The sequence below is a fragment of the Oryx dammah genome, unplaced genomic scaffold (genome assembly GCF_014754425.2).
Source record: "Oryx dammah isolate SB20612 unplaced genomic scaffold, SCBI_Odam_1.1 HiC_scaffold_11, whole genome shotgun sequence".
Taxonomy (NCBI): domain Eukaryota; kingdom Metazoa; phylum Chordata; class Mammalia; order Artiodactyla; family Bovidae; genus Oryx; species Oryx dammah.
This window is the reverse complement of record NW_024070195.1, coordinates 14,343,021-14,354,740: the sequence shown is the minus strand read 5'-3', so window position 1 is coordinate 14,354,740 and position 11,720 is coordinate 14,343,021. Positions and strand designations below refer to the sequence as shown.

The 11,720-nt window shown below is 50.3% G+C and overlaps 1 protein-coding gene across 1 annotated transcript in view; it reads left to right on the top strand.

Annotated features, from left to right (window-relative positions):
• The first annotated feature begins 212 nt into the window (after positions 1-212).
• Positions 213-11,720, top strand: part of MBOAT1 (membrane bound O-acyltransferase domain containing 1) — a 115,354-nt gene continuing 103,846 nt past the window's right edge. The window contains exon 1 of the mRNA XM_040249899.1: positions 213-668. Within this exon, the coding sequence (XP_040105833.1) occupies positions 573-668 (96 nt within the window). The 5' untranslated portion in view covers positions 213-572. The remainder of the gene's footprint in view (positions 669-11,720) is intronic.

Below are 11,720 nucleotides of genomic sequence, written 5' to 3'. Positions count from 1 at the left end.
TGAGACTGCGGCGGAACCAAAACAGGGTGTGGCCAGGGTGCTCCCGAGTGCTAGGCGCCCGCCTTGGTGACCCGGGAGGAGGTCGTTTTCGGGTGGCGGGGAGAGAGGACGGGGAGCTCCGGAGAAGGAAGAGCATTGGCTCCTCCCGCCCCACCCCCGCCCGGGGCTGCGCAACGCCGGGCGCAGGGCGAGGCGGCGGCGCTCTCCCGCCCGGCGCGGCCGGGGCAGGGCGGGCCGGGTGGCGCTCGGGGGGCCGGGCTCTGGTCCCCACTCAACCCTCCCTGCCTCCGCCTCCCGGGCCGGGCGGCCGGGCCAATGAGCGGCGAGAGGAGGGGAGCGGGAAGCCGAGCGCGCTGGGCCGCGGCCCTCCTACCCCGCCCGTAGCCGCAGCGCAGAACGCCAAGTTTTGCGCCCCGAGACTTTGCGCCGCGTCTCGTCCTCTGGCTCGCAGCTCGGTCCCCGGGAGCCCGGCGGCCGCGCGCTGCCCTCGGGACGGCCGCCCGCGCGCACTCGGGCGGGAGGACGCCGAGCCGGGGGCTGGAGCTGGGGGCGGCTCCTCCCGAAGATGCAGGATGGCAGCGGAGCCGCGGTCCAGCCTGTCCTACCGCACCACGGGCTCCACCTGTCTGCACCCGCTCAGCGAGCTCCTGGGCATCCCGCTGGACCAGGTAACTGCGGGCGGGCGGCCAGGCCGCGGCTGGGGCGTGAGCGCAGGCACCCTGCCCGAGCCGGAGCGGGAGGGAAGCCGGGGGAGGCGCGGAGAGGGATGTTATCTACCTCCGTCCCCGCCCCCATGCAGATTTCCCTTCTTCAGACTAGACAGGTGGAGTTTTGTTTGTTTGAGTTGATGTTTTTCTCCTGTAAGAATGGAGGCGGGGGGTGGGGGTGGGGGAGCGTGAAAGGGGGGTATACCCTGCACAGCAGATTCGAATAAACTTTGTTTTTGGTCTTGTTTGAAGTTTGGGTTGCCTCCTTTCCTGTAAGCCAGTTCTAAAGCCTTCTGATAAATGAAATCGTGTTCCTTCTGTGAGTGCACTCGAGTCTTCATTATTTTTAAGTTAGTTGAGCCTTTTTAGAAAGTAAGCGTGAGTGATGTCTAAGCAGTAGCCTACCAGTTGGGGATGAGAGACCCGGGTATTTCGGGCAGCGAGGCTTGGAAAATAGGGTTGACAGTTATTTTGTGCCCTGTGCGATCTCCATCCGCAAGGGAGGAGGGACACAGGATGCTGTGGTTTTCCGAGGGCCGTGGTTTATTCAGTCAGTCCGTCCTCGTGGGTCCAGGCTCCCTAGTAGGACAGGTTATTGGAAGAAGAGAGAGGCTGCTGCAGGTGTTTGGACTGAAACTGAAAATGCAAGAAACAGTAATTCCAGGTAAGAAACCTTTCTAAGCGTTGAGGCTCTTAACCCATTTTTTTTTGGTCTCTCTAGATGCTACAGGCTAGATCTGCCCTGTGTTTAGTAGTGAGCCAGTAAATACACAGTTGACCCTTGAATAAGACAAGTTTGAATGGCATGGATTCACTTATATGTGGATATTTTAAAATAGTAAGTACTACAGCGCTGTACCAGTACTGAAGCTGCTTGAATCTGCAGAGTCTAGGAACGGAGGATACAAGGGGCTGTCTGTAAATTATAGGCAGATGAACACCTGTGTGGTTGAAGGGACAGCTGTATGTTATTGAAATGGAATTGGGTAAGGCGTCCTGGAGGAGGGCCCCCATACTCCTGTTTCCTGCTGAGTTGTCATCCAGTTTTCTTCCTCTACCTGTTCCCTAGTGAACTTTAAAAGTTCTTTCCTTCACACAAGAGCTTACCTGCTGCACCTTCCACTCCCATTCTTTCAGCAACGAGGAAGTGAGAGCTGGATGTTTGCTTTACTCAGATGCTGTTTTCTGAGCCACCCTCTACCTGGCCCCCTTTGAGGCATTGATTCAGAACTCCACCTGATCAGACAGTTGCCTTTTCATCAGTTGTGAAATCCCGAAGGTCAGGAGGGGTTTTTTTCAGCTGCCAGTGCCTGTTCTTGTAGTGAGGATGTAGTGACTTCCAGGGACCTGCAAAGGCAGCAATAATAGCAAATTCTCTAGCCCTGAAGTTTGTTTCATACTTAACCCCTCTACCTTCCATCACAATTTATTTTAATTGCACTTTCCATTTGCAGCAGTACAGCACAAAACAGGGTTTTTTTTTTTTTTTAATGGAAAGAGATTGTTAATAGATCCTGGAGAATGATGGCTAAGAGGCACCTAGGATGGATGTTATTAAGTGCCCTGTAACTGCCTCCACCATCATCTCGAGTCTCCTGGATTTCTGGCAAAGGAATCCTGGTTTTAATTTATAAGAAAGAACAAAAGACTGAGAGGGGAGGGATTTGGGGGTACACTGAAGGAAAAATGTGGGCTCTAGACAAGGAAGGCACACCTGTGATCTCTTAGATCTTAGGGAGCCCTGCTGCCCTTCAGCTGGGTCCAATCACAGTGATTCTTGGTGGAAGACACCCGTAAAGAGCAATACCCCAGCTGGCTTATTTAGGCCGAGGGAGAATCCCAAACCATAAACAATGTGGTTTGAGGCGAAACTGTGGCTTGAGGGTTTGGAAGCTTGATGTGTTTTTCTCCCTCACACTTTCAAGGGCCTTTTAGATGTTAGACTGACTTGCGGGTAATTCCTGGTCTGCCAGGAAACTTCCTTTGTGACCGTCAGCTGGTATTCTACCAACCTGGAGCCTCGGGGTCCTCACGTGTAACGTGGGAGATGGCAAAGGACCTGCTTTTGGGAGTTGAGACATTTTACATAGATGTAAAGTGCCGTACGGTCCTTGTCTCAGACAGGGGCCTGGCAGGAAACAATTCAACTCAATGGCTTATAATGAAGAAACTTGCCTGAATTACTTAAGAGCTGTGGGTGGCACTATAGGAGCCAATAAAGGGTGTTCAGGTACCAAGACTGGGCGCTTAAGGGGAATAGGGAGAAAGTCCTGTTGCCTGGATGCAGGGGCAAAGCAGAGAACTTGGCCCTTCTGCTCCCCATCCCCTGACCTTTGCATCTCTTGCCGTGGCCCCTGGTGGGTGGCTGGCCTAGAGCGCCTGGGTAAAGTGGTCTGAGGGGCTTTCCTGGGCCACAGAAGGGGTACAAGAAATGTGGAGCCAGCTCTGGAGGACAGACCTAGGCTAAGAGCCCAGCCCTTGATACACATTTGCTCCTGGGCCATTAAAGGGTGCCTTCTTATTGGCCTGCAATTTGCCAAGGATGATAAAACATATCTCAAGTTGCCCAAGTAGTGCCTCATATACCACTTACAGACGACAGTGAATCCTCTCCTTAGTGTTTTAGGATTTCACATGTGTGTTTGTAATTTCTGAATTGATTGCACTTGTGGGAATGTTTTTGGCTTCTAGGTCTCCCTGGGTCAAGTCGTTTATTATTTGCAACACCTGAAATATCTGCTGAGCATTCTGCTATGTGAGTGAAGAGCTCTGTTTTTCATCCAGTTCTTCCATTTATCTGTTCTCTTAGCTCTTCGGGGGAGCCCATGTGCATTGCGACTATACTCAGGAAAAGTCTCTGGTTTTAGTTTCCAGGGGCTTTGACTAGCCTGGACTCCTCTGAAAGAGGTTAAATGCAAAATCATCTTATTTAATTAGAGACTTGGAGCCCAGCAGTTCAGATCCAGAGTATAGGCAATGGAGGATGTAGGGGCCTTCACAGGTGCCTCACAGATGAGTTCGTTGAAAACTGTGTTTCTAGAATGAGTTCCTTTCTGTTGAGCAGATGTGGAGCTTGGGCAGGGAGCAGAGGATAACTGATCTGCTTTTCTGTTTAAATCATCTGTTCATACCCTCTCCACTCTGTTTAGTTGTGGGCTATGACAAGATCCATCTTTAAAATGCCCAGCCTTCAAATGGACTAGCACTCAACTACCAGAATGCTGACATTCCTAATGTGTGTGTCACTTGATCGTATCCGAGGAGCTGTGCAAGAGGAGGAATTCCTGGCTTTAAGGACTTTGCAATTTGGCGAACTGAGTGCCAAGACTTTTTTTTTTAACCAGGTGAAACCCCCCCAAATTTGTCTGTATTTGCATAAAGTATCAATTCAGTATTAAATTAGGATTCTTTGTCTGGATTTCAGTTTTTCCCCCTAATGTGGCATCAGCAGAAAAAAGGGGCAAAGGAAAAATAGACCAGGAGATAAGAATCTAGGAAGTGGTTGCCGAGGTTAAAGCAGTCAAGGTTTAGGTCTCTTCCCGTAGGCTTGTATTATAGTTTAAAAGGCTAGATGAGTGAAGACTAGCTCTCAAGTCCTGGCCTTCTCAACTCATGGCCTTCTCAACTACCCTCGCCTCTGGTGGCTCAGATGGTAAAGAATCTGCCTGCAGGGCTGGAGACTCAGGTTCAGTCCCTGGGTTGGGAAGATTCCCTGGAGAAGGGATTGACTACCCACTCAGTATTCTTGCCTGGGAAATTCCACGGACAGAGGAGCCTGGTGGGTTACAGTCGCGGGGTCGCAAAGAGTCTGACACTACTGAAGCCTCTGACCATAAACTTTCTCTACCTGCCTGGAGTTTTCAGTCACCTGGTTGGTTCCCTTGCCTGTCTGTGGAAAGCCCAACCCTCAATTCTTGTCTTATCTAAGCCTTGCCCTTGGTTAAAAGCTTAACTCACATTCCATAGTCGTTATTAAATATTTATTTCACACTTGTAATGCCAGGGACTTGGTCAGGTCGTAGAACTATAAGGATTTAAAAAAAATCAAGGTTTCTGTCCTAGAAGAGTTTATACACCTATAAAGGAGACAAAAGACCCACATAAATATTAATATACAAGTACTATGTCCTGATGAACCGGTGTAGGTGCTAATAGAGGTATGCTGTTGTTCAGTACTCAGTTGTCTGACTCTTTGTGATCCCATGGACTGCACACGCCAGGCTTCCCTGGCCTTCACTATCTCCTAGAGTTTGCTCAAACTCATGTCCATTGAGTTGGTGAGATCCAACCGTCTCATCCTCTGTTGCCCTTCTCCTCCTGCCCTCAATCTTTCCAGCATCAGGATCTTTTCCAACGAGTCAGCTCTTTGCATCAGGTGGCCAAAGTATTGGAGCTTCAGCTTCAGTCCTTTCAATGCATATTCAGGGTTGCCTTCCTTTAGGATTGAGGTTTACAGGTGGTAGCTTAGTGGAATGGAGACGGGAAAGCCACAGGACACCTTGGACTCCTGTAGAATTTACTGTTGACCTTTGACACCATTTGTATTTGACACTTAGTAAATGTTACCTTATTTTGTTAGCTGTCCTTCTACATTTGTATGCTGAGTTTCACACTAAAGTTTTCTTGAGGGTCAGGTTTTATTTCCCTTTGTATTCTAAACAAGTAGTAAGTACTCAACAAATGTTTATTCTTAGTAACAGTATGCTGCTGCTGATGCTGATGCTAAGTCGCTTCAGTCGTGTCTGAGTCTGTGTGACCCCACAGATGGCAGCCCACCAGGCTCCGCCGTCCCTGGGATTCTCCAGGCAAGAACACTGTGTATAGGCCCATGCTAATGATGTACGTGATCAGATGTTGATATAGAGAATCTTGTTTTTCTAGTGGACAGTGGATGGGTCTTTGGGGGGAAAGGGCCCGCCACTGAACATCCCCCCGTTGGTGCTGCCTCCAGGCTGTACCCTCGGGTTTCTGATTTGAACCATCTGTGCTCCACCCTAGGGCTTTCCAGTTGACCCCCAGCTCAGGATGCATTTGGCAGGCCAGAAAACGTCGGTCCTGCAGAGAGCCACTTCCATTTTCTTTGGCCTCACTGGTTCCTGCAAGGCTAGATCTTCTCTCCCCACTCAATTTCCCTTTCATTGTCCGAGAGTGAAAATCATTGACTCCCAGGAGGAAGCTCGTGCGGTTAGACCACAGATAGCAAATCCTGAGTTTCTGCCATATTCCAGGAATTCTTGGAACCAAGTGAGGCTGGGATGATTCAAACATGAATAAAAGTGGGCCCTTCCTCAAAAACCCTGGAGAAGGAAATGGCAACCCACTCCAGTATTCTTGCCTGGAGAATCCCATGGATGGAGGAGCTTGGTGGGCTACAGTCCATGGGTCTCAAAGAGTCAGACACGACTGAGCGACTTCACACTCAAAAAATTCACTGGCGATTGGGGCGAGGGACACAGAAGTCAACCGGTGTTGGCTTCTGTGCAGTGCCTGGGCCAGCAGCATCAGCCTTGAAACTTGTTAGAAATGTCCATTCTCTTTGCTTGGCACCCCATCCGCCACTCTGCAGGGCAGACCCAGCCAGAGGGTGGTCTCGTGAGCCCTCCTGCTGGTGCTGGGAGCAAGAAGTTTGAGAATCACTGCTGTATACAGATAATTGGGATACAAATGAGTTTAGTGCAGTGGGGGGTCGGGCGAGGTTTGGTTGTCAGAGAGCATTTCACGGGTGGGGCGGAACATGAATTGGGTCTTGGAAGGATGAAGAAGTGTTTGTGTGGCGAGGTGGGTAGAGAGAACAGCACGTACAGAAGCGGGGAGGTGTGAAACTGCGCTTCGTTTGAGGCGCTGAGCCCACTGAAGCGGCCGGTGGGGCTGCGCTCGTGAAGACTGTGGGACCGTGGGTTGGGGAGGGAGGCGGGGGTTACGTCACAGAGAAGCTGGAAGGCTCTGGTTCGGTGTCTGCACTTCGTTCTGCGGACCAGGCGGCGGCAAGCGTTTTATATAAAGGACCGGACAGCAAATCTTTTCAGCTTTGCAGGCAGTCCTCGCTGCATCCACGTCACCGTGCCTTTGTCGCTTCAGAGCAGCCCCAGACAGTATGTAAATCATTGGGCCTGGCTGTGTTCTCCTGAAGCTTTATTTATGGACACTGGAATTTGAATTTTATGTAATTTACATGGGTTGTGGCATTCCCTTCTTATTTTAAAAAAAAACCTTATTTTTGGCCATGCTGGGTGTTCATTGCTTCGTGTATGCTTTTCTCTAATTGGGGGCTTCTCACTGGCGTGACTTCTCTTGTGGAGCCGGGCTCGAGGGCATGTGGGCTTCAGTCGTTGCAGCCCACAGGCTCAGTAGTTGTGGTTCGGGACTCCTGAGCACAGGTCCAGTAGTTGAATTGCATGGCGTAGTTGTTAGGCGGGAGAAGGCAATGGCACCCCACTCCAGTACTCGCCTGGAAAATCCCATGGACGGAGGAGCCTGGTAGGCTGCAGTCCATGGGGTCGCTGAGGGTCGGACACGACTGAGTGACTTCACTTTCACCTTTCACTTTCATGCATTGGAGAAGGAAATGGCAACCCCCTCCAGTGTTCTTGCCTTGAGAATCCCAGAGACGGAGGAGCCTGGTGGGCTGCCGTCTATGGGGCCGCACAGAGTCAGACACGACTGAAGTGACTTAGCAGCAGTAGCAGCAGTTGTTCTGGGGGACGTGGAATCTTCCCGGACCAGGGAATCAAACCTGTGTCCCCTGCATTGGCAGGTGGATTCTTATCTGCTGTGCCATAAGGGAAAGTCCAAAATTCTCTTGATTTTTTTTTTTTTCCCTAACCCTTACAAAAATGTAAAAACACATAATTAACATGCAGGCCACACAAAAACAGGCAGGGGCTGGATTTGGCCCGAGGGCTAGAGTTTGAGATCCATATCCTAGACTGATTTTCCTCCAATCTGGTGGATGGACCAGCATCAGAATCTACTGTATGCTTCTGGGATTCGATTCAGGCTTAGTGAGTCCAAATACCTGTCCGAGTGAACGGGCTGCTCAGGTGATTCTCCTGACAACAGAAGTTTAGAGGCACTGCTCACATCAAAGGGAAAGCGTTGAAGGGTTTAATGTGAAAGGATTTTCATCTTGTGAAGTGGGGTGGGAGGTCATGGCTGAGGGATAAAGGGATGGAAGTGAAGCTGGAGTTTTGAGGATGAGTGGATGTTTTGGGTGGTCTTTATGGGGGAGCAGAGAAGGAGCTGCCTGGGGTCAGTTGAATGGGTTGCTGGGTATAATCAACCCACTGAAAATCAAAACTGTCAGGATTTGTGCCAGTCTGTGATTTTTCTCATTCAGCAGCGCCTTCTCAGAGCAAAAGTGAAATAGACAGTTGGAAGGGAAAGTTGTTGAGACATTAAGAAGTAAGGGTGTTGAGAGATGATGACAAGTAGTTAGGGTGGTGACAGTGAGAAGGGAAACATTAGGAGATTGGAGGGACTTTGAAGAGCAGGTGCTGGGGAAGTGAGAGAGCCAGGCGCCGGAGTATTCAAGTTGAAGATCCCTAGCAAAGCTTCCCTGGGAGAAGGGATGGAAGTTGATTTAGTTTAGCAAACCCAGGAGCCTAGTGGGGTTTGAGGGATTGTCTTCTTAAACACTGAAGCTCCCCAGGTCCCCCGGGATGTGAGGTGTGGTACCTAAGCTCTCTAGGAATGTGGAGGTTGGTGGCTGCTGACAACTAGGAGGGAGCAGAGAGGGCATGACCTGCTCTGCTCTCAGGCTCTCAGCCAGCTGCTTTGCAGGGCGCATCCTATCCAGGGTTAGGAGGAGCCAGACTTGGGTCTGGAGGGGAGGTACTTCTTGGCTGGAAGGATGGTGCCTTTCTCGAAGGGTGTTAGGAGCTCTCCTACCCCCTTTATAGAAGGAGGCAGCAGCTGAGCCTGATGAGGGGAGCAGAACACGCCTGCTGTGTTCTTTTGATGCCTGCCACCCCCGTTCCCTCCAACAGCCCCGTCTTAGGGGCCCAGTTCATAATTGGTGCTAATTAAACACTGTAAGAATTGATGCTTTCAAACTGTGGTGCTGGAGAACACTCTTCAGAGTCCCTTGTACAGCAAGGAGATCAAACCAGTCAATCCTAGGAAAAATCAACCCTGAATACTCATTGGATGGACTGGTGCTGTAGCTCTAATACTTTGGCCCCCTGATGTGAAGAGCTGACTCACTGGAAAAAACCCTGATTTTGGGAAAGATTGGGCAGGAGGAGAAGGGGATGACAGAGGATGAGATGGTTGGGTGGCATCACCGATTCAATGGACATGAACTTGGGCAAACTTCGGGAGATAGCGAGGGACAGGGAAGCCTGGTGTGCTGCAGTCCGTGGGGTCAGGAAGAGTCGGACACGACTTAGTTACTGAACGACAGAACACTTCATGAATACAAGACCAGACAAAATGCATTCAAGTGCTTTCCAAAAAAGTCCATTTTAGAGGTCTTTCTATTCAGGCTAACAAATAAATAAGGGCAGAGATGCTACTTTCACATGATTGGCTGATTTTACACACACTTAGAGCTTTTAGTCCGCAAGTGTATTACTAAATGGCAGGGGATGGTGGAAGCAAAATGGTCCAGAGCAGCACTGGGGGAGTCTGGACAAGCACTGACTTTTCTCTCTCCTGGCCCATGTGGTGGTAATACGGGAAAGCAGACGCTGGGGGCAGACAGCTCTCCCACCAGGCTGAGAGCTGAGGGAGGGAGCTGGGAAGACTCTGAGGTTTCCGGAGCAGAGCAGAGGTCAAAAGTGGGAGGGAGGTCAGTGGTGGGAACATGAATCATGGAAGCGGAGGAAGAAGTCCATAGATGCAAGTGTGCGCGCCTGACAGGAGGCTGGGGATGAGAGGCAGGGTGCTTGGCAGGAGGCTGGGGATGAGAGGCAGGGTGCTCGCAGGGCAGGGAAAGTGCGCCCTGGGGGCCCAGGGGCCTGGTAAGGCCATGGCCAGCAGCTGACCCTGAGCCTTACAGCCTTTCCTGGAGCTGCTCGCAAAGAGAGTGGAAAGATCCTTTGTGGTTCTGAAGAGACTGCTTTTGGGAGATGGAAGGAGGCTTTTAAAATAGCCAGAGGCTCATCGGCAAAGAATCCGCCTGCAATGCAGGAGACGCAGGTTCACTCCTTGGGTCAGGAAGATTCCCTGGAGGAGGCCACTCCAGGACGGTTGCCTGGAGAATCCCATGGTTGGAGGAGCCTGGCGGGATCCAGTCCATGGAGTCGAAAAGAGTTGGACATGACTGAATCGACTTAGCATGAGCATAATGAAACGGTGAGATGTATTGAGGGAAAGACTACATTATAAACCCCAAAGTCCAGATAATAAAGAGGACAGGGTAGGTGGCATTGGGCAATGAATGTCCCTCAGTCCAGCCCTGTGTGTGGGAGGAATGACTCCATCCTAAGGGACTCGGGTGGGTCCAGGGGGTGCTGGCCGGAATGGCCGGTGCTGGCTGGTGTCACAGTCCGGTGGCCTGATTAGACCGCAGTTGAAGGGGGGGGGTGTCCATGTGCTTTCTGGCATTTCAGGCAGAGGCCTGGTGGGTCCTGGAGCTTCTGCCTACCTGTCATGGAACAAGATGTGTTTTCTTCTCGACTTGGCCTCAGTTTACCTGTCTGCCCTAAAGACACCAGCAACTCCATATGCGGGATGCTTAAACAGGCTTACAGGTCTTCAGTGGGACTTCCCCAGTGGCTCAATGGAAAAGAATCCACCTGCAATACAGGAGACGCAGGTTCTATCCCTGGGTCAGGAAGATCCCCTGGAGAAAGAAATGGCACTCAACTCCAGTATTCTTGCCTGGAGAATCCCATGGACAGAGGAGCCTGGCGGGCTACAGTTCATAGCGTCGCAAAGAGTCAGACACGACTGAAGCGACTAAGCACACACAGGTCTTCAGTAACTGGCCTGCAGCCCTAGAGCTGGGCGAGGGCAGAGGCAGGACTTGAACCTGGGACTCTGCAGGCTTTGCTGTAGTCACTGCCTTGCATCCCAGCATGCTTTCCTGGGTTCTGCATAGACAGCACAGCAGACAGTGCTTTCCTGTGGCTCAGATCCCCTGTGTCTTTTACACCTTCCAGCTTCTGCTCACACTTTCCCCTCTCCCAGGCAGTAGCCCTCATCATGATCCTCATTTCCTGTTTCACTCCCTCCTATCTGCTCTCTGCGACCCTGCCCTTGCTCTCCCCTCTTCCCTTATAGACTCCCCCTCCCCCAGGGCCAAATGACCCCCTTTTATTTTGTTTCTCCACAGCACTCTCTCCATATCACATGTACTTCTTTTGGGAGGGAAGGATTATGACAGGAATCCAAAGGGTTATGTTTATTGGCTTTGTATATGCATATCTAAAGGAAATCAACCCTGAATGTTCATTTGGAGGAATGAAGCTAATCTGAAGCTCCAATACTTTGGCCACTTGATGCTAAGAGCCAGTTCATTGGAAAAGACCCTGATGCTGGGAAAAATTGAGGGCAGGAGAAGGAGGAGGCAACAGAGGATGAAATGGTGGGATGGCATCATCAACTCAGTGGACATGAGTTTGAGCAAACTCCAGGAGATAAGGACAAAGAAGCCTGGCATGCTGCAGTCCACGGGGTAGCAAAGAGTGGGACGTGATTAAACGACTGGACAACAATATGTGTATCTACTTGTCTGGATATTGGTTCTGTGTGTCTGTTTCTGTCTTTTTAAAATAGGAAATTCAAAGTTGATTCACAATATTGTATTAGTTTCAGCTGTACAGCAAAGTGACTCAGTTATATATATTTTTCAGATTCTATTCCATTATAGGTTATTATAAGATACTGAATATAGTTCCCTGCGTTGCACAGTACATCCTTATTTCTTACCTATTTTATGTAGAGTTGTTTGTATTTGTTAATCGCATACTCATAATTTTTCCCTCCCCACCCTTTCCCCATTGGTAGCCATAAATGTTTTCTATGTCTGTGAGTCTGTTTCGGTTTTTTGTATATAAATTCATTGGTATT